A 21,138-nucleotide genomic window follows, 5' to 3' on the forward strand; every position below is an offset into this window, starting at 1 on the left:
AAATTATAAGATATTGGTGAAAAGAAATTGAAGAAGACAGAACTAAGTGGAAAGATATTCCATGCTCATGGATTGGAAGGATTAATATTGTTAAAATAGCCATAGTACCCAAAGTGATCTACAGATTCAAATAATCCCCATCAAAATTACAATGGCATTTTTTACAGAACTAGAACAAATAATCATCAAATGTGTATGAAATCACAAAAAACCCCGAATAGCCAAAAAAAATCTTGAGAAAGAAGAACAAAGCTGGAGGCATCATGCTGTCTGATTTCAAACTATATTACAAAACTGTAATCAAAACTGTACTGTGAAGTGTGTAAACCTGGCAATTCACAGACCTGTACCCCTGGGGCTAATAATACAGTATATGTTGACAAAAATTTTTTTAAAACTGTATAGTATTGGCATAAAAAACAGATGCTTAGATCAATGTAACAGAATAGAGAGCCCAGAAACAAATTCACTCATATATTGTCAACTAATTTATAATAAAGGACCCAAGAATATATAATGGGAAAAGTCTCTTCAATGAATAATGCAGGAAAACTGAGCAGCTACATACAAAAGAAGGAAGCTGGACCACTGTCTTATGCCATGCACTAAAATTAACTCAAAATGGATTAAAGACTTGAGTGTAAGATCTGAAACCATTAAACTCCTTTCCTAAAAGAAAACATAGGTGGTGACATCAGTCCTGTGATGATTTTTGGGATTTGATAATAAAAGCAAAGACATCAAAAGCAAAAATCAACAAGTGGGACTGCTTCAAACTAAAAAATTCTGCCCACCAAAAGAAACCATCGACAAAATGAAAAGACAACCTATGGGATGGGAGAAAATATTTGCAAATTATATATCTGATAAGGGGTTAACATCCAAAATACAGTAAGAATTCATACCACAGTATAGTAAAGAAGAAAACAAAATCCTCTGCCTATTTTTAAAAAGGGGAAGAAGATCTGAATAGACATTTTTACAAAGAAGACAGACATGCAGATGGCCAACAACACTCATCGTCAGGGAAATGCAAATAAAGATCACTGTAAGATACCACCTCACATCGGGCACCTGGCTGGCTCAGTCGGTTAAGCATCAGACTCTTGGTTTTTGGCTCAAGTCAATGCATGGAGCCCTGTGTTGAGCTCTGTACTCACTGGGGAGTCTGCTTAAAGATTCTCTCCCTCTACTCTTCCCTTGAGTCGAGCATACACACACACGTGCTCTCTCTCTCAAATAAGTCTTTAAAGAAAAAGAAAGGTATCACCTCACATCTGTTAGGATGGTGTTATCAAAAAGATAAGAGGTACCAAGTATGGCCAGGATATGGAGAAAAGGAAATCCATTTCACTGGAATGTAAATTGGTGCAGTCACTGTGGAGAACAGTATAGAAGTTTCTCAAAAAATTAAAAATGGAACTACCATATGATCTATTAGTTCCACTCATGGGTATTTATCCACAGAAGAGAAGGCTAACTTGAAAAGATACCTGCACCCCTATGTTTATTGCAGCATTATTTACAATAGCCAATATATGGAAACAACCCAAGGGTCTGTTAATGGATAAATGGGTAAAGAAGATGTGGTGTATATACAATGAAATATCATTCAGCCATTAATAAGAATGAAGTCTTGCCATTTGCAACTACGTGAATGGACCACAAGGGGATTATATTAAGTGAAATAAGTCACATGGAAAAAACAAATACTGTGTGATCTCACTTATACATAGAAGTTAAAAAAAAAAAGAAAAGAAAGCAAGAAAAAGAAAAAAAAACAAAGAACAAAAACAAAACAAAAAACCAAGCTCATAGAGAGATAGGTAGATAGAATCTATCTATCAATCTTTCAGATGGAAAGATTGGTAGTTTCCAGAGGCAGGGGAAAGGGGCTGGTGAGATGGAGTCATAAGATACAATCTTCCAGGGGGCACCTGGGTGGCTCAGTGGGTTAAGCCTTTGCCTTCAGCTCAGGTCATGATCCCAGGGTCCTGGGATCGAGTCCCCCATCGGGATCTCTGCTGGGCAGGGAGCCTGCTTCCCCCCCCGCCCCCACCTCTGTCTGTCTCTCTGCCTACTTGTGATTTCTCTCTCTGTCAGATAAAGAAATAAAATCTTAAAAAAAAAAAAAAGATACAATCTTCCAGTTACTAAAAAAAAAAAAAAGTAATTTATGGGGATGGTAATAGTCAGCTTGGGACTACAGTTAAGAATACCACATAGTTCATTGCACTACTGGGTATTTACCCCAAAGATACAGATGTAGTGAAAAGAAGGGCCATCTGTACCCCAATGTTTATAGCAGCAATGGCCACGGTCGCCAAACTATGGAAAGAACCAAGATGCCCTTCAACGGACGAATGGATAAGGAAGATGTGGTCCATATACACTATGGAGTATGATGCCTCCATCAGAAAGGATGAATACCCAACTTTTGTAGCAACATGGACGGGACTGGAAGAGATTATGCTGAGTGAAATAAGTCAAGCAGAGACAGCCAATTATCATATGGTTTCACTTATTTGTGGAGCATAACAAATAGCATGGAGGACAAGGGGAGATGGAGAGGAGAAGGGAGTTGAGGGAAATTGAAAGGGGAGGTGAACCATGAGAGACTATGGACTCTGAAAAACAATCAGGGTTTTGAAGGGGTGGGGGGTGGGAGGTTGCGGGATCCAGGTGGTGGGTATTGTAGAGGGCACGGATTGCATGGAGCACTGGGTGTGGTGCAAAAATAATGAATACTGTTACACTGAAAAAATAAAAAATTAAAAAAAAAAAAAAGAATACCGCATAGTTGGAAGTTGCTAAGAGAGTAAATCTTAAATGTTCTCTTCACAGGAAGGCAAATTCTGTACCTCCATATGGTGATAAATCTTAATGACTTACTGTGGTGATCATTTCACAGTATATACAAATATCGATCATTACATCATACACCTGAAACTAATATAATGTTGCATGCCAATTAAAAAAAAAAAAGAAAAAGAAGTGTGGGGATGGGTAGCCTTACTAGGATCGAGTTTTAAGAGCCTATACAACTCAGTCTTCAAGGACAAGGTCTTGCGTTGAGTAGTCTGCCTTCCAGAGATGCTTCTAGAAGAAAAGAGAGCAGGCTTAAGGGATGCCATGTTTTAAGCCTTTCAGTTTGAGTGCTGAATACCTACCCTTTGAAGTCAAAGCTTTCTACATGTATGAACTCTCACGCTCCTCTTTTAAAAAGTCAACTGACTAAATTTTAGAGCCATAAAACACCTCAGGCCACTTAGTCATTACTACACAGCACTGATCTTTCCTTCCACTACAAAATATCAAAGAACACGTGCTGAATGTGTGTGTACGTGTGTGTGAGAGAGAGATAGAGAAGTCTTTGAACCCAGATCTACTGGTGTAATGCACTGAGAAAGAAGACTAGCATGGGAGTAGCTGAAGAGAGAAACACAGGAATGTGGAATGAAGTACAGAAATTACAAATAGCAAGGCCAGCATTTCAGAAGCCATTTTTGTCCAGAAGACACCATTGCTTTGTCCTCCGGCCTCTCTAGCTGCAGCTAGTTCTGAGAGATGATCAAGGACCCAGTGGATCCCATCTCAAACATGGCGGGAGGCCTTCTGCAGAAACCACGGGGCCAAGGCTCCCAGGCACGGGCTGGTGTGCCCCAGGACCAGAATCCTTTGGAAGTGCTGCTCTTCTCTTCTTAGCTGCAGCTAAGCCCTAAATTCAGATGCGAGGACATGATGTCAGCCTGGACTCTACTGGGGGAGTTTAATTTGAATCTGGGATCTGGGATCCACTTTTCCAGGGCACCCCTGTAGGGAACAGCCTCACCCGCTCCTCCCATGTGGAGGAGGCTGATGACCCGCTCCTCCCATGTGGAGGAGGCTGATGGTGGGACACAGCTCCCCACCAGCACTCTGGCCTTATGCTCAGAGACATTAGCGCAGCTGGGGCGGGGGCTGTTGTCCCTCTTCTGTTTTAAGAAATTACCAGCAATCTAGGGAGTGCGGAGGAAGGGAAATAGCCCCAAACTGGGTGCTTTGCCCTGACTCTGCCTCGGCGGCATTGACCTTGCATGATCCATTTGGTCTCTACTCTAAACTGCTTTCGTCTGCAAGTTCTCACGGCCACCCTTGCCCTTCACGGATATTGAGAAGGTTAAAGAAGACAAGGTGTGTGAGAACAGTTTGAACACTGGGAACCCTTCAGAGGCATAAGGTATTACTGTCAACAGGGATAATAATGGAGTGCCTGTCTCCAAAGAGGACCTTAACTTTAATTCTTACTCATTACCTTCAGTGAAAAACACCTTATTAAAGAGACAGAAAATATCTCATTGACTCTATCTTCCTAAGACCTATAAACTTTTAACTTTCAGCTACATGTGAAAGAAAGAATCTATTTTCCCAGCCCGTATTTCAAAAAAGAGAAGACATTAGCTATCATTTATTAAACACTAATAGAGTTTATACCTCTGTTATCACATTACTATGCTGGTTATATTCCTGTTCTAGAAGCAGTGGGCCTTTTGGAGGAAAAACCTTATTAATGCTAGATTTTACACTACTGATGAGAGCTGTTATTTACTGAGTTCTGACCATGGGAAGGGGCTGGAGAAATAATACCCAGTTTGCACCAACTCTTGAGCTTAAGGTTTTAAGCTGAGCTTAAAGTTTTATGTCCTGTCTGCTTTTGAGAAAACTGAACCCCGGGGAGGTTAACTCACTGCCCAGGATAAACATTAACCGGCAAAGCTCTGGATTTGAATTCAGATCAATCTCAGTCTAAAATCTGTGGCTTTATTTTTAAATAATACTCTCTCCGAGCCGTGTCGGAGCTATCATTAGTAAAGCAAACTGCAACATTCATTTTAGATCATTACATTAGATGAACAAGTAACATACATTTTGGAAAACACGATCTTCCTAATTGTAATAGATTTGTTGATAAATGAAAAGGTTTCATGAAATGAGTTTTGAGGTTCTGACATCCTTTTGTCAGTCAAGGTACAAGCTGTGTTTATGTCACCACTCTGACCCTGACTTCAGATGATCCACAGGGGGAGGGGTTGAGAATTTGCTGCTGCAGAAAGTCAAAACTGGGGGTGTGGGGGGAGGACTCTCTTCTTTCAATGTTTACTTTGATAATTGGTCTCTGGGTTAAATGACACATTTAGTACAAGTGTTTTAATACTTTCACAATTCATCTAGGACAGTGGTGCCCAAACTGGGCCACACATCAAATCATGTAGTAAATTTTTTTTAATGCAAATTTCGGGGCCCCTGCCTAGACCTATTGAGTCTGGCATATCTCTATTTAAGAAATTCCCCACAGGCATTTCTGATAGAGCTAGTTTTTTGAATCACTGATCTGTTGTGATTTATGACCTTTCAGGGTTGATTTTTTAAAAATTCTAACATTATGTAGTCATACCATTTAAATCACTTGGCTTTCTTTCAAGACCACTAACTTATAAAAGCTATAGTTCCTGAAAACCACAACTTTCTGTAATTATGGCTCAAATGGGTTGAAAATGGAAAACATACACATATAAAATTTTGGAGAAAAAAATTCCTGACTGCCATCTATTTCCCATGTTGAGACCTCATGTTGCAACTCTGTCCCAAAGTGAATTTTACGTCTGAGCCATAAAGATCTAAGAGCCCCTCGTGGGAGGGCTACAGCAGCTCTCGCAGACCATTAGAATCACCTCTTGTGGCCCCCAGCCACTATGGTAAATACTTCCAGACTCTCTGAGAACTCCCTGCACAGACTATCAATATTTCACTGTTTTCTAACATGAGCATTCATAAGAGATATTTTTCCATTATTGCTGTCAACAAAAAATTTGTTTAATAAACATAGATTGTTATTTTTCCCATATGTTCAACAGCTCATTCAGAGCCATAAATAGAAAACAAGAATGTTACTCACAACGTATAAATAGCGAAGTAGAGTGACAGGGCCAATGGCATGGTTCTGTATTAGAAAATTGCATTAACACATAATTGCAAATATCTGCATACTGGTCCTAAAAATAAGTTAAAAGTCATCCATTAACTAAAAAAGCAAGCAACCAACAAAAACCATTCGGGTACAATTTGGTGTAAAATTTATTCTAAGAAAAATCTTCAGCATCCTCAGTTTTCTCTTTAATATATTTTTAAAAGATTTTGTTTATTTGAGAGAGAGAGGGGGAAAAAGTGGGAGAGAACATGAGAGAGGAGAAGGTCAGAGGGAGAAGCTGACTCCCCGTTGAGCTGGGAGCCCAATTCGGGACTCGGTCCCAGGACTCTGGGATCATGACCTGAGCTGAAGGCAGTTGCTTAACCAACTGAGCCACCCAGGCATCCCAACATCTTCAGTTTTTAACATTGGTTCTAGAAGAGTCAGGCAAAGTTTCTTGTTCTCTTATATTATTTCCTTTCTGAGAGATGTATTTTTTAGGGGGAACCTTTAAAAATAATCATCTTATGGACCCCTTAGTGTATTTCTTCTTAGCTGTGGACAAGGAGTGTAGGGATAGAGAAGTTTAAATAAGGTACGGAATGCATTTATCACGGCTGTGCTGATTTTGACCTAGGAAACCAAACTAACTTTGAATGGCCATTTGAAAAATTGGCCAGTTGAGATATTGGCCAAATGATGCTCTTCCATTGAAACTTTTAGGGAGGGAGGGTTGTATCTAGACATGGCTATGCTGGACAATGAAATAGCAGGTTTCCATGAATATTGCCTATGAACACTGGGATACGTGCATGCTAGTGATGGGCTACAGGAACATGCTGGTGAGTTTGAGAAAATGCAGCCCCAAATAATCCCTGCTTTTTGAGAATGTACAAACTTGATCAACTGGAAAGTCAGGCGCCATTCAAGGTTTTTCCTTTACTCATGTCCTTTTTGAGAGCCATGGAGGAGAAAGGAGAGAATTGGAGTCAGCTTTCCATAGGTTTTACTCCCTTACTAACATCCAGTGTTTGGAATGATGAGCAATTACAGTGAGAATTAGTATTTTCTTTTCTTGAGAACGCCTTCATAGTAATAAAAGTTTAACCTGTTCACTGTAATTAGGTTTCTACGATGTTCTCCCATGATTTTTTGGTATGGTTTTAGGAAGAGAGGATCTATATGGCTTTCATTTTTATTAAGCAAGACCAAACAGGGAAGCTTAATGAGCTTTCGCAGATACCGGTTTATGCACACACAGAGTCTTGTCTATGATGAATTGCTGGTGATTTTTTAAAGTTTTATTCTAAAGAAATCTTTGTCCTATGTTGTCTTCCTTTAACAGCCCACTTTTCCTGTAGGTCCCGCCATAGGGACAAACACGGCGATTAGCTTTGCTCCTTACTTAGCACCTGTAACCCCTGGAGTTGGGTTAGTCCCAACGGAAATTCTACCCACCACACCCGTTATTGTTCCCGGAAGTCCACCCGTCACTGTCCCGGGCTCAACTGCAACTCAGAAACTTCTCAGGACTGACAAGCTGGAGGTACTTCAATTATATTTGTGGTTTGAGATGCATTTGGGGTAGAAGTGTAATTCTGTGTAAGTGAACCCGTGTAAGATATTCATTCAGTCTTGCAAACAGCCATGTGCACGGACACGCGCACACACACATTCGTCTAAAAGCCAGGCATTCGTAATTCTATGGTTTCCATTTAAGGCAGACTATAAAGGAAATGAGTCTGTAGGAAAAGAATTAGCTTAGCACAAACAAAATTTACCTACCAGGAATGTGTGTTCAGGGGCAAAGTATTGAACAACCAAGGGAACTATCAGTCAATCACGGTGCAGACCACAGAGATGGTTCCTGAAGGCCTCCGGGTGCCAGGCATTAACCTCTGATGGATCCTGGAAAGGTCTGAGAATGGGCAAATCAGGGGCCCAGCAGTCAGGCCAATGGGGGGACACTTGGGCACAGGGGTGGTAGTAAGTAGAACCATGACTGTTGACCCCTTGGTGTGATCATATGTCAATATTTTAAGAACTAATATGGTTATATTGGTATGTTCCAGAATCTCAGCTCTGGCTGTATTGTTGGTAAGCAGGGGAACTGGAAGCTGGGCCAATTTAATTATCGATTGCGATATTTTCTTTAAGTGTTCCATAAAAATCAAGAAAACAAGGTCATGTATTTATAGAACATAACTGTTAAGTCATGAGTCAAGCCAGCCTTTATGGGGTAACATTTCTCTTTCATCAGAGTTAGAGGATTTATCTTACGTACTATATGCTGTGATAGTTAACAGAGCATTTTATACAGGTACGTAAAGATTCTCATAGATTTTTCAACAAGCTCCTTTAATGCCATTACCCATTAGAGTTGTTAGGTGATATATGCACAGTTAGGATGTTCACTGTGCTTACGTTGGATCACTGGAGAAAGTTCTTTCAAGGTGCATTTGTTTAAATATTGACCCAATAAAAATTTTTTAAATTATAAATATTTACCACTTAATTCTTGAGGGCAGTAAAATGTGGCTCCCTAATATCAGCTTCAATCTGGAGTTTATGGATCCCCAAATGAAAAGACTATAGTTCCTAACAGTACTGTTTTGATCCAGTCCGCCCCTGTGAGTATAGAACAGACCTTTCATGGTCTGCAAAAGCGTTTGGGGCTCCACCTGCTGGACCCTTAGCGCTTTAGTGTTCAGTTTCCGAATCTGTGGTTTAGAAAACAAATCAAATCAGCCGAGTTGGGGACAAATCCTCCTCCCCATCAGGACTAGTAGACAAAGACATTGAAAAATAATTGACAGTGACTTTAGCGGGGCAGCTTAAGGGTTCATTTCAAACTAGGCATGAAGTTGGCCGCACACAGAGACCCTTGGAAAACGTTTGATGGCCAGTGTGCACCTCCGATGCAGTCTCAGACCGGAGGATTGCATTTAGAAAGGAAGGCTGACTCAGAATTGATGGGAACAGCTGAGTAATTTTTATTTTGTACATTTTATGAACTAAAGATGGAATATTGGCTTGTAGCCAAAGCAGGAGGAAAGAAGGAGCAGTTTTGTGACCTATCTGCTTACCCTTCAAACTCTCTTGACCACTGGTCAGTGAAACTGTATTTTGAAAGCCCCTTTGATTTGCACGGGGCTCGTCTGTCACGTTATTGACACTTCATATGACGTCACTGATGGTCAAGATACCAACCACCACTTCAACATATTGACTTCGGAACGAGAGCCTAAAAGGGAAATAACTTACAATTTTACTATTAGTTCTGCCCTGCTACTGATATTTTATAAATATAATTATCTTGTCTATTTATTTTCCATGTCATCTTATGTTGTTGACATTCAGGGCAGAATTAAGAATACTCCTTAAATTCTAAACAAAACTTTCTTTACATGGTAAACTTTTGATCCACCAGTATCCGTAGAGGATGGAACATTCTAGTACGTAAGACTCCAGGATAACTAAGGATTAAGGACTATAAAAGCAACAGCAACACATCATTTCAAACTGTTCCTACTCTCCTCCACTTATTTCTCTCCTTTTTATATTTCCTTTCTGTCTGTGCTGTCAAAAACAATAACAGAGTGGCTTTAAATGCAAGTTTCAATGTCTTAGGTCCAATAGTTCTGACTTAACGACTGTAAGTGTAAGTTATCTTTGTAGAGCAGGGGAGACCTAGAGGGAAACAGGGGTATTTAGTTCCACCCCACCCACTGCCCATCTTCAGAGGAGGAACAAGTCTGTTTCCCCCAGTTCTGTCTGGAGTTGCACAGCCGCGCCCGAGGGGCTTGGTCTGTGATACCGCAAGCCCATGGCGTCCCAGAGTCCTCAGCACAGGAGGAGATTTGGATATGGACATACATGTCCAAATTCCATACTATATATAGATACATATACACATACATTGTGTCCTAATTATTGTAAAGTAGATACAGAGATATGCACACTACCCAGAGATAAAGGGAGTCTTTGTTGATTTTCGTGATTTTAGCCCAGCTGCAGACTTTCGACTTACTTTCTCAATCCAGAGTTTCACTTCAGAAAAGAGGTCGCAGCCAAACTCATCAGTTTGATCCTGGTTGAGTCCCTGACAATCAGATTTTGTATCGAAATGGCACAAAAGCCACCATGAAAAGAAAGGAAAAGCATTTATTTCTTTTTTTAAAAAAAAAATTATTTTAAACATAAATGGCTGCGCCGGCGGCCCTCAGGCGTCCTTCTGCATCTTGCGCTCTTCTCGCCCCTCCGTGTCCTAGGTATGCAGGGAGTTCCAGCGAGGAAACTGTGCCCGGGGGGAGACCGACTGCCGCTTTGCACACCCCGCAGACAGCACCATGATCGACACAAACGACAACACCGTAACCGTTTGTATGGATTACATAAAGGGGCGTTGCATGAGGGAGAAATGCAAATATTTTCACCCTCCTGCACACTTGCAGGCCAAAATCAAAGCTGCGCAGCACCAAGCCAACCAAGCGGCGGTGGCCGCCCAGGCAGCCGCGGCCGCGGCCACAGTCATGGTAAGTGGGGCGCGCCCACCGCGCACCTTCCTGCGCCGGGCCCGGGGAGCCGCGGGGCGCCCCGCGGGATGCCGACGCTCTCCCCGCCGCCGGGAACTAGGGAAGGCTGCCATCCCCGCTGCTCCGCTGCCTAAGTTCTGTTGGTGTTTTCCCCGGTTTGTTTTGGTTTTGTTCCCCCCCCCTCCTTCCCTTCTTCAGCACAATAAGTAAATCCCTCAGGCGCAGGGCACCCCCGCGAGCCGCCAGCACCCACCCCGCCCCGTAGCGAGCCCTCCCAGGGCTGCTGCTCCTCCCCCTTCTCCTCCCCCTCCTCCTCCGGGTGGAGCCACCGGGAAGGGGGGCCCCGGGCCGCCCCGGCGAGGGAAGGATGGCTGAGCCCTGCCGCGGACCGCAGCGGCCAGCAACAGGTGACCGGCGGTGACTGGCTCAACCCGCTCCTGTTTCCCCCGCTTTCCTTCAAACTTTCTCCCCCTAAGTGAAATTGTGTGCAGAACATGAAGTCAGGAAAGGAAACAGATGAAAATGGAGCTCTACCGACTGGTGCTTTAAAAAAGGGGAGGGGGTGGGGGCGGGGGGCTGTAACCCAGCCCCGCCTCCTGAGTCACTGTAAGGTCCCTTAGAAACCAGCTGCCACCACCTCCTCCCCTCCTCTTCGCTCCCGCTCCTCCTCTGCCTCCTCCATGTTTTCCTCCTGCTGCTCCTCCTACATTTCCTCCTCCTCGTCTTCCTCCTCATCCCTGGGGAATCTGTTACAGCCCCTCAGCCCCACCCAAGCCCTTTGGGATTAGAATTCCAATTTTAAAATATCCTCAGGTGTTTTGTATACACGTTAACAGTGGACAAGCACCTGCCTAGAACCCTGGTTCTCAAACTTGGCTATATTCTGGAATTACCTGAAGGGTCTTGAAAGGTTTCAATATCCGCCCCTTCCCCCAGAGTTTCTTATTTTACTGGTCTGGGTGTGGCCTGGGCAGTGGCCTTTTCTGAAAAGGCTCATAGGATTCCAGTGTGCAGCACAGTTTGTGAACCATCACACTAGGTTGTAGAAATTGCTAATTAGCATTAGTTGAGATCGCTGGCTTATCAGAAGCCTATTATACTATTGGATAGACACTGTGCATTCATTCATTCATTCAAAACACGTGATGAGAGTTAACATGCATTGGAGCATCCAGAAATTAAGCAGATTTTCTTGCCCTTGAGGAGCTTGGAGTTGAGTAAGTGAGAGTAACAGTGCTCCTCAGTGATGATGAAAATGCACGATGGGGTCCAGCGGGGACCCAGTGGGCAGTCCTTCCTTAGAAGAAACAGATAGGACTTCAGAGATGAAAGATACACTTTAAAACGCAATCTTCTAACTACAATACAGAGAAATTCTCCCTCTTTTTTGTTGTAGTTAAAAGAGCAGTTGGCAAAACTGATTGTAATTGAGAGTAGAGCTGGAGGGGGGGTGTGTGCAGGTGGACCTTGAACACATAGTAAGTTCTGGGTTCCAGATCCGGTATTGAGAATACAAAGGAGTAAATCGCTTACTTAATGCTGATGAGAAAGGAACACTTTTAGCAAGCGAGGGAGGTCTTTTGTACATTTCTCCAATGTGGAATCTGTCTCCCCATCCTGTTAGTGAAGACCTCATCCTATAAGAAATAAAACTGTTTCCGCTGTAATCATTATTTTAGGCTAGCCTAAATTAGGTGATTGTTAGGCACATTTTTTCCACTGCGCTGACATTATAAATCATAACTGGGTACCAAGGGTATGTCCCCAAGGCTAGTCAGGACTCCAGCTGCAAGAGACAAAAACCCAACTGAAGTAGCTTAAATTAAAAAGTTAGACTTCATGTGGTGCTCTCCAAAGGGAAGTCGAATAGAGATTAGGGGCACCTGTTCCAGAAACTGGACAATCAGTAGATCTCCCACTCGCTCTTTTTTTTTTTTCCTCTTTTCTGCTTCCCTTGGCATATCAGCTCTATCTTCTAAGACCAGGTTCTTCAATGCAACAGTGACCATGGGTCTAGACTCCTGTGGGGACACATTCTTCTCTTTTCTGACAGGAGAGAAAACAGCATCTTCGACAGCAGTTCTAATGAGAAAAAAAAAAACAACTAAAGAGCAGTTAAAGATTATTCTGAAAAAAAAAAAAAAAAACAAAGATTATTCTGGTGGCTGTCCTCATGGTTAGAATAATAGCATGCCATGATTGGCTCAGTCTGAGTCACAATAGCCAGTGCTGGTCAGTGGGGTAGGAGATGAGATTCTGGGGGTATGAAAAAAAATTAGTTCCTATACCTCCAATACCTGTTGCCAGAACAAACCGCTGGTACTAATCGTGACCGGAGAACTGAGCCCTGAATTTCTCTGCGCCTTGATTGTATCTGCTGGTTTATGAGACGCCACCCAGACGAACATCCACGATCAGTGTACACTTCAGTCACCAAAGGAACAGTGCAGCCCATAAAGGTCAGTGGTGGGTGACGGGGAGAAGAGAAGAAATGACCATTGACCCCAACATGTCATTCCTCGACCTGATATATTCGAAGACCCAGCCTGTACCCCTCTGTGTGCCCTGCCAGGCGCCCTTCCACACACTGGCACATCGTACTTGTCAAGGTGCGTGGAGATTACTGCCGTGGATGTCAGGATATTTAGTTACCATAGTTCCCGGGACTGTCATACTGTGCCCAAATTTGGAGTTCTGATATTTCAGGGGATCTTCCAACATCCTCAGAGACAACCCAAAGGAATATAGTTTCAGGACAAAAGCCAGCTTCTTTCTGACAATGACATGAAAATTACTGAATCTGTCACGTCTTTTTAGTTGAAGCAAGAGGCTTGTTTGAACCAGCCTCAATGCAGCTGGATAAAGTCGAAGTATTCCTGCTCCAGCGGCAAGATTACTCAATACACTAAAAAAACCCTCTTATTTCCTTATTTAAAAGAACAAATGGGAGTGCTGATTGCAGTCAGAAGATATTAGTATTCCATTCACCTGGGCTCCATCTCCCAACACAAAGAATTTCTGTAATGCAGTTTGTATTATTGTCCAGGGATTTCCCGTTCTTTTGATTAATTGGACCCTGAAAACACACTTAAAGCTTTGATTCCAGAAAAGGAGACATTTGTTTCCTTTAGAGCCTGATTCTTGCACAATACGTCTTAAAACCTGAGCATCATCCTCACCAGATTTTTTTTTAATGCGAAAATAAGCCAGACAGAGCTTCTCTTTGGTAATTTTCACACAAAGGGTATCTGATCTTCAGGCAAGCAGTCTTTCTTCACACACTCCAAATGGAGCTACACAGATTCCTATTTTGTAAAAGGAAACAGGACCAGCTGCCATCAGCTAGAGAAATTTCAACTGTCCAAGAAAACATATAAAGGAATTTTGAATTCCATCCTATGTGTCCACATCCCTTTCTTCCGCATCAAAATGGCAGCTCTGATCACTGTCGTCAGGGTTTTCTGGCTTCTCAGATTTGGTCTTTGCCCCTAATGCCCAGCATGGGCCCTTGATTGGCATGCCTTGACTTGCAATTGGATTGTCCTTTGACTCAGAGAAAGGAAAACCTGTCTGCTTGTACATAAAACTTCAGGGGGGTGCAGAGAGGGAAGGGGATCCAAAATGTTGGTGAGGCCAGCAAGAATGGATGTCATGTGACTGACACAGAGTAGAGTCTCAACTAAAGAGAACCTCTTTCTCTGCTTAGGTACCTACGGAAGCTCCCAAGACCCACCAGGCTCGGTGATTTTTTGGGTCTAGTCTGAGTCTGAGGACCTTTCAGTGTAGCTAAACCTATGCCAAATATATCTCCTAGATCAGAATGTCTGTGTACTACAAAACCATATTTTTTAATCATTTTTTTAAAGATTTTATTTGTTTACTTGACAGAGAGATCGCAAGTAGGCAGAGAAGGAAGCAGGCTCCCTGCCGAGCAGAGAGCCTGGTGTGGGGCGTGATTCAGGACCCTGAGATCATGACCTGAGCTGAAGGCAGAGACTAAGCCCACTGAGCCACCCAGGCGCCCCAAAACCATATTATAATGCGATTATTAATCCATCCAGATTTTTTGAAAAATACACTCTACACATGTGCTTTAAAGCATGAGGTGTGCAAGATACTGATAGATATATTCAACCCTCCAGAACCTTAGCGTTTCCTTGAAAAGACCCGACATATGCATCTAGTAAACATAACCCACAGTACGCAGTGGGAGAAAAGGAGATGCCGTTGCTGTCCAGCTCAGCTGAAAGCTCTCAGTTTTTTCACATTTCTAGATTATTCTAATTTCTGTGGACATTAAGTTTCATCAACCTAAGATCAGAAAAAAAAATATTAACCTTCCAGGTGAATATTCTAGGGAGAAATATTTAATATTTCTTTTCCTACTCAGAGACTTCATTAAGTGATGCTTTGTTAAGTTGAAATTTTGTTCATCAATACCAGCCTTTGGAGACATAATCTTCCAGTTAGCACAGCAGACAAAATCAGCCCAACAGTAGCTTTGGCTCTCAAACTCCCCAGAACTGGAAAAGAGAAGAGAACTGAGTTCTAGAAGGTTGAGGCCAAAATGATTCCGGGTTGGTGTTCTCAGTGCACTCTGGGAGAACAGGCTGCCCAGTCTTATGTAGTTAGCACAGATTAATTTAAGCTTAAAGAACTGCATTCTTTAGCAATCTAAAAGCTCTACAGCAACCAAAGATTTTAAATGAACATGGGGTCATGGGAGTCTTGTAATGGGGAACTTATATCTGAAGAAAGACTATCCAGTACAACGAAGCTTTCTTATTGTGGAGCTCTCTGGGTTTTAAAAATGTTGTGATCCTACTCTCAGAACACTGATTTCATATTAGTTGATGGCCTCTCTCAAGACTGCTTCCAAAACTTTTCTCTGTTGGCTGTTCTAAATCTCTTCTCTGCCTTCAATCCTTTCCCTACCCACTTTATTACTACCCACCCTGCCCCCCATCTTTAACTTCCCTCCTGTCAGCTCTGTACTTTTGATCCTGAATCATCAAATGATGATGAAAAGCCCTTGATTTGCAAAGGAAAATGTCATCGTTTCCCATTTTGAGAGTTTAGTACTGTCCCATTTTATGTCAAATGCTGTAGTTCCAACTCAGAACCTTAGAATATCACAATTTGTATTGATTACACAAACCTTAGGGATTTACCTATTGTGCTACACATAGAAAAGGGGTATTTCATTTTTTATTTGCATTGGAGCTATTCCTTTGATTTTTTTTTTTTCACAGAATTCCATCATAGAATTTTTCCATCTTTTACAGCAATAATCAAGGATTAGGAAAATTGTTTCATTGTGGTGAAGATTCAATCAATCTTTGTTATTATTTCAGCTGTTTAAATGAGACTATCTGCCCCAAAGTATGGTTATAAAAATATTATTTTCCATCTAATATTTCAAGCAGTTCTTTGCTACTTTTTTATTATTATTATTATTTTTTTTTTAGCTATTTGCTATTTTTAGCTGTTGTTCTAGCCGAGAGTTCCACTTCTCATTAACTGGGTTGGTCACTGATTATAACTCAAAGTACACACAGAATTATTAAGTATAAATGATTCTGATAACCGAGAACACAAAATACCTTTTTCAATGGTATTTTCTTAATGTAATCCGGTAAGTTGATTGAGATAAATTGAATTATAATTTCAAATGTAGTGGAAAACAGAATGGATGATAAGTTAGTCGGTAGAAATAGTACAATGGATCGAGAATGGGAAATTTGAGAAACTTACTATTCAATTTCAAAACTCAAGTTTGGAACCTGCTCCCTCATTGCCAGATTCATGCTAGCAGACTGAAGAGAAGAATTGAGACAATTACCCACATGATTCAGACAAAAAATTAAGATCCAAACTCAAACAGTTTTGCCTCAGTAATCTTGTGTTTGAATATTTTTTTGCCTGAATTTCTTGTCTCAGTTTGCCACTTCATTTTGTTAGGCTAGGTCTTCATTAAAAATTATTTTTACAAAATTTGAAAATAATATCTTTTATTTTTGACTCAGATCTTATACTTAGCGCACTCGTTACTTTACATTCGAAAACTAACTTATCAGAAGTTCTTCAGTCCTATGGCCCTCGAAAGTTTTGCATTTTTTTCTGAAGCAATATAAAAAATGCTTATGGTGTGTATGCAAGCTGCTGTTTTAATTAACTTTCCTGAATTTCAAACATCTATATTTTACTCTCTTATATGCTTTTAACTAAGGTATAGTAGATGCATTTTTGCTTCGATACTAATTTAAGGTGTAATATTCATTTCTTTAGAGAACATTTTTGTTGTTGTGCATGCCTAGTGTTTTGTACGTTGTATATTGCATTCAGAATATTTTTTTCCTTCTCACCTATCCACAATGCAATGCCGTTCCCATGATGCACCTCTGCTTGCTGTTTACCTGTATGTTAATTCGCTTGAATCCCATTGGCCCACTGCCATCATGTGCTCGCTGCCTGTTATTAAAAGACTCAGTCGACTGCCAAAGCAATGAAGCGACCTCTCGAAGCATCTGTAGACCTGGTACTTTGACCTTTCACCTTTCGCTTTGCATGTAGCTTTTCAGAGAACCATCTGAGATTTGTATTACTTGTAAAATTGGTTGCAGACAATCATTATTATTAATTAATGGAGAAAATTCAATCAGGTGTTTAGCCATCTCATTTTCATATGTAATACGTGAAATAAATTAATCCTAACAAATTTTAATGCCTTTTGCAAAAGAGTGAAGCAAATTTAAATTACTTGCCTCGGAAAATGCTCCTTATAATTCTTATTAACCTCTAAATCCAAGCAATTGCTATTTAGTTACCGAAGAGAATAGGTATTAATGATAACACAAATGCTTCTCCCCCCACCCCTTAGAGTAGTTTAACTCATTTTAAAAGCTGAAAACATTTTTAAATTTTTTTCCCTTTATTTATTTATTTATTTTGTTGGTGTTGCTTGATAGTTTTTCTTTTCCTTAGTTGAGATGCCACCGTTTTGGGTTACAGAAATCATGCTTTCGCTCTCAAATAACGAATCCTCACTCACCCGACATTGCCGCTGTTTAAATTAAGGTGCATGGCAGAGGCATCTCCTTAGCTGTCATTTTGAAAAAGAATGTCGTAGTTGATGATCTCTGCGGACCCTGGAGGTGTGGTTACTTTGAGTTATACATGTCTTATCCCATTCTCTGCCTATAGGCCTTTCCTCCTGGTGCTCTTCATCCCTTACCAAAGAGACAAGCACTTGAAAAAAGCAACGGTGCCAGCACGGTCTTCAGTCCCAGCGTCTTGCACTACCAGCAGGCTCTCACCAGTGCGCAGCTGCAGCAGCACGCGGCGTTTATCCCGACAGGTGCGTGCCCCGACAGTTCCAAGTCCGTGTCCGTGTGCCCTTCCGGTCATGTGCTTCCTTCTCATTCCTTTAAGCTGTTCGGTGGCATCTAGTTTGCTTGGAAAGGTACAGTCAGTACAGCCTGAGACTCGTCATTGTCCTGAGCTATCAAGCTAGATGTACTGTGCTCGGAATGAGAGCGAAAGGCTGCTAGGCTCCTACAGCCAAATATTTGTAGGGTCCAGTGACAGACCGAACCCGTGAGAGGCAGAGAGCAGGGAGGCCTTTTGGTTTCTCGCATTTACACACGCTGTGTAAAATCGTTTATGTCAACGAGACCTTTTCTGTGTGACCATTGAGATTTGTCTTTAACCCTGAATGACCTAAAAATAGTAATTCCAGTAAGTACTAACCTGTTTTTTTTTTCCTATTCCTGTTCCGAGCACTAAAAGAAAAAAAAAAGACAAAGCTATTCAAATTAAAGCAATCCTCTACTCATATTTGACATTCATCCTCTCTCTTTTGCCATCCTTCTCAACTTCACCAAGCGCACAAGTAGATAGAGCTCGTATCCTCGGTTTCTAAGCCAATGCCTGATAACAGTAACCGCTAAGGTCCATTAACTGCATCATTCCACTAAGAGATGAATTCTGTTAATCACAGAATCTCGAAGCTTAGAGGATTCTTCATGATCTCCTCAGGCAGGCGATTGTTTTACAGATGACAAAACTGAGGCCCCCTAAGTGGGAGGTGACTTCCCAAGGTGGCACAAAGAGCCGGCACCTAGTGTCCCTGTGACCAGTCCAGCCAACGTCCCATGACATGGCACTACCCAGCTTCCACACGTGGCATCACAGAGTCCTCCGTAGAGCTTGGCAGACTTATAAACCAGCAGATAGAAGTGAAGAAACAAAAGCAGAATGCATGGCAGCCCTCCCCCATTTTTTACCCACCTCCCTGACCACAGACCTACGTACACCATATACAAACACAGAGTCACCTTAAATGGATCATGGTTTTGACTTCCTTGGTCTGCGTGAGAAGCAGGATGATAGCCTCAAAATAAATAAAATTTCCTAGTATTCAAAAAATAAAGAACCAGAGAATGACTTAGGCTTTTGTGAGGAGACTGTCCATTCAGTTCTTAGTTTTGAAGTCCAAATTGTCATCCCATGGGAGTGACTCAAAGGTAAATATAGATGGACAATAATTTTATCACAAAGAGCTTGTTGGTCCTAATCCACGTGGTTGGAATTTTCAGGTCTATTATCCTTCTCCTTAAATCCTGTAGCCTATTAGGAATTAACGTAGGAGGGAGTAGAAGAAATATTTCTGTGGTGTTTTTTGTATAAAAGCTATACTTTGAAAACAGTCATAAACTTATTAATGATATTTATTATAGTAAACATATAAGTCATGTAAGCAAATTGTTCTTAGTGTTTAGTTTTCATATTTCACTTCTGCTCTTCTCTTAAGGAGACTTACAGACCTGTAGGGTGAGTCTCTATGTCAGTGCTTAACTGGGGCTTCCCTCCTGGTGGATTACAGCCTTAGCCAGTGACATTTCAGAGCAGGTTTATAGCACCGCAGGACTTGTACTTGTAATCCACTGGATGTAACATGTTTGTAAAATAATTTCTAGTGGGTTAACTTACCTCGAGGTCTTCTATGATTTCCTTAAGTGTCTTACTTCATAGACCTCGTCACTAGGTATCGTAGGAGAAAAGAATGTAGGAGGAATGTATCGAGGGGTAAAGCATAAAAGGAAAAATGTGTTTCTGGAGATTGGGTAGCAGTTTCACTACCATTTCCTGGCAATGCCTTTGAAACCTTGGACCTAAGTTGTGTGAAAGTCTGAAGGCCTCTAACTCGTTTTTAACACTTCAGTCCAATAATGACAGCTCTGTTAAATCACTGCAGGAATCCTCATTTAAAAATCTTTCACCCGGAAACCATTTAAAGACTTCCAAAGCAAGAATGGATAAACATCCCTTATGCAATGACCTGATTATTGTTGATGAAATGATTGTATCTAGGACCTGGGGGGGGGGCTGTATGGGCTGCTGTGGTTGTGCACTTCCGCCCCCTGCTGGATCCTTTAAAAACTGTCCCAGTGTGTCCGGCAGCCCAGGGTTGTGTGGACTTTGGGAGCCCAAAAGTGGGTTCTAGCCTACTTCATTCTGTGAATTACAAGTGTTTCCATCTGTAACATGATATCAGTATCATAGTAAACAGCTATATGGCTCTCATGCTTTGAAATGGTATTTCAGCTTCTAAGAAGTTTTCCCGTTTTTCTTAAATGATGAAAGAGAAAACAATTTAATCAAAAGAAAGTTAGCATAATCGTTCCCCCATTTAAATCCCCAACAGAAATCTCAGTGTTTGTTTTGGCTATAGTTTTATTTTGGGCTTTCTTACTCATAAACCACATTTTCAACTCAATTTTAAAACAGTAATGACTATAATCATTCATTGTTAATCACTGTTGTCTTAAATCTCTGCAAATTAAGAAACAATGTTCAAAAATCATTTTTGCAATTTGGTAGAAGATGGGCCCATTATTTTTAAACTGACAGAGTTTGATTTTTCTGTAAGTACTTTCTATCAACAATGATCATATATATGAAACACAGAGCATCTTACATACTCCCGGAGGTTAACCTTTACTAAAAGGCCATTCATAGTGAAAATCTGGGGGTTGTTTTTTTTAAGATCCCTAATTTTTCTTTCTTTTTTTTTGCCCTGAGGTATAATTAGTATATCACATTGAATTCGTTGCAGGTGTATGACATAATGGCTCAGTATTTGCAGACCGTGTGACGTGAGCATCACAGTCAGTCCACCTGCCGTCTCTTCCACACAGTGGAGTTTTGCTATCATACGATATTATATGATATCATATATGATATACGATATCATACATTGACACCATGTGAATTTGGATTTTAGGAATTCAGCCTCCGGGATGTGGAGATAGGAATATGAAACACTGTTCAAAATATGGGATTCTTCTCCAAAACCATGCTTAAATAATTATCACCTTGGCTGATGCCCTAGCACGTTTGTAGTGGGTGAGACTTTTCCTTGTCTCCTTTTTTGATAGGGATTATTTTAATCTAGGAGTTAATACTTTCTCTTCGCTGCATTAGGCCAGTGGCAGAAACCACACACACAAAAACAGCAGGGTAATAATTCTCGGCATTTCTCTGACAGGTTTATCGTGTTACTGTAAGTGTTCTTATAGGCATTGTCTCATTATTCTTCAAGATAGTTCTGCCGGTGGCAGGCATGACTATTTGCATTTTGCAGATGGAAAAACT

The 21,138-nt window shown here is 41.3% G+C and overlaps 1 protein-coding gene across 2 annotated transcripts in view; it reads left to right on the forward strand.

Moving 5' to 3' along the window:
* LOC111147024 (muscleblind like splicing regulator 2) overlaps nucleotides 1–21,138 on the forward strand; it is a 164,746-nt gene that overhangs the window by 113,113 nt on the left and 30,495 nt on the right. For both annotated transcript variants that reach the window (XM_022502871.1, XM_022502872.1), the window contains exons 4-6: nucleotides 7,293–7,493; nucleotides 10,219–10,482; nucleotides 17,686–17,839. In XM_022502871.1, coding sequence (XP_022358579.1) covers nucleotides 7,293–7,493; nucleotides 10,219–10,482; nucleotides 17,686–17,839 — 619 coding nt within the window. The remainder of the gene's footprint in view (nucleotides 1–7,292; nucleotides 7,494–10,218; nucleotides 10,483–17,685; nucleotides 17,840–21,138) is intronic.

Source organism: Enhydra lutris, unplaced genomic scaffold (assembly GCF_002288905.1).
Source record: "Enhydra lutris kenyoni isolate GAN:26980312 unplaced genomic scaffold, ASM228890v2 scaffoldscaffold15, whole genome shotgun sequence".
Taxonomy (NCBI): Eukaryota; Metazoa; Chordata; class Mammalia; order Carnivora; family Mustelidae; genus Enhydra; species Enhydra lutris.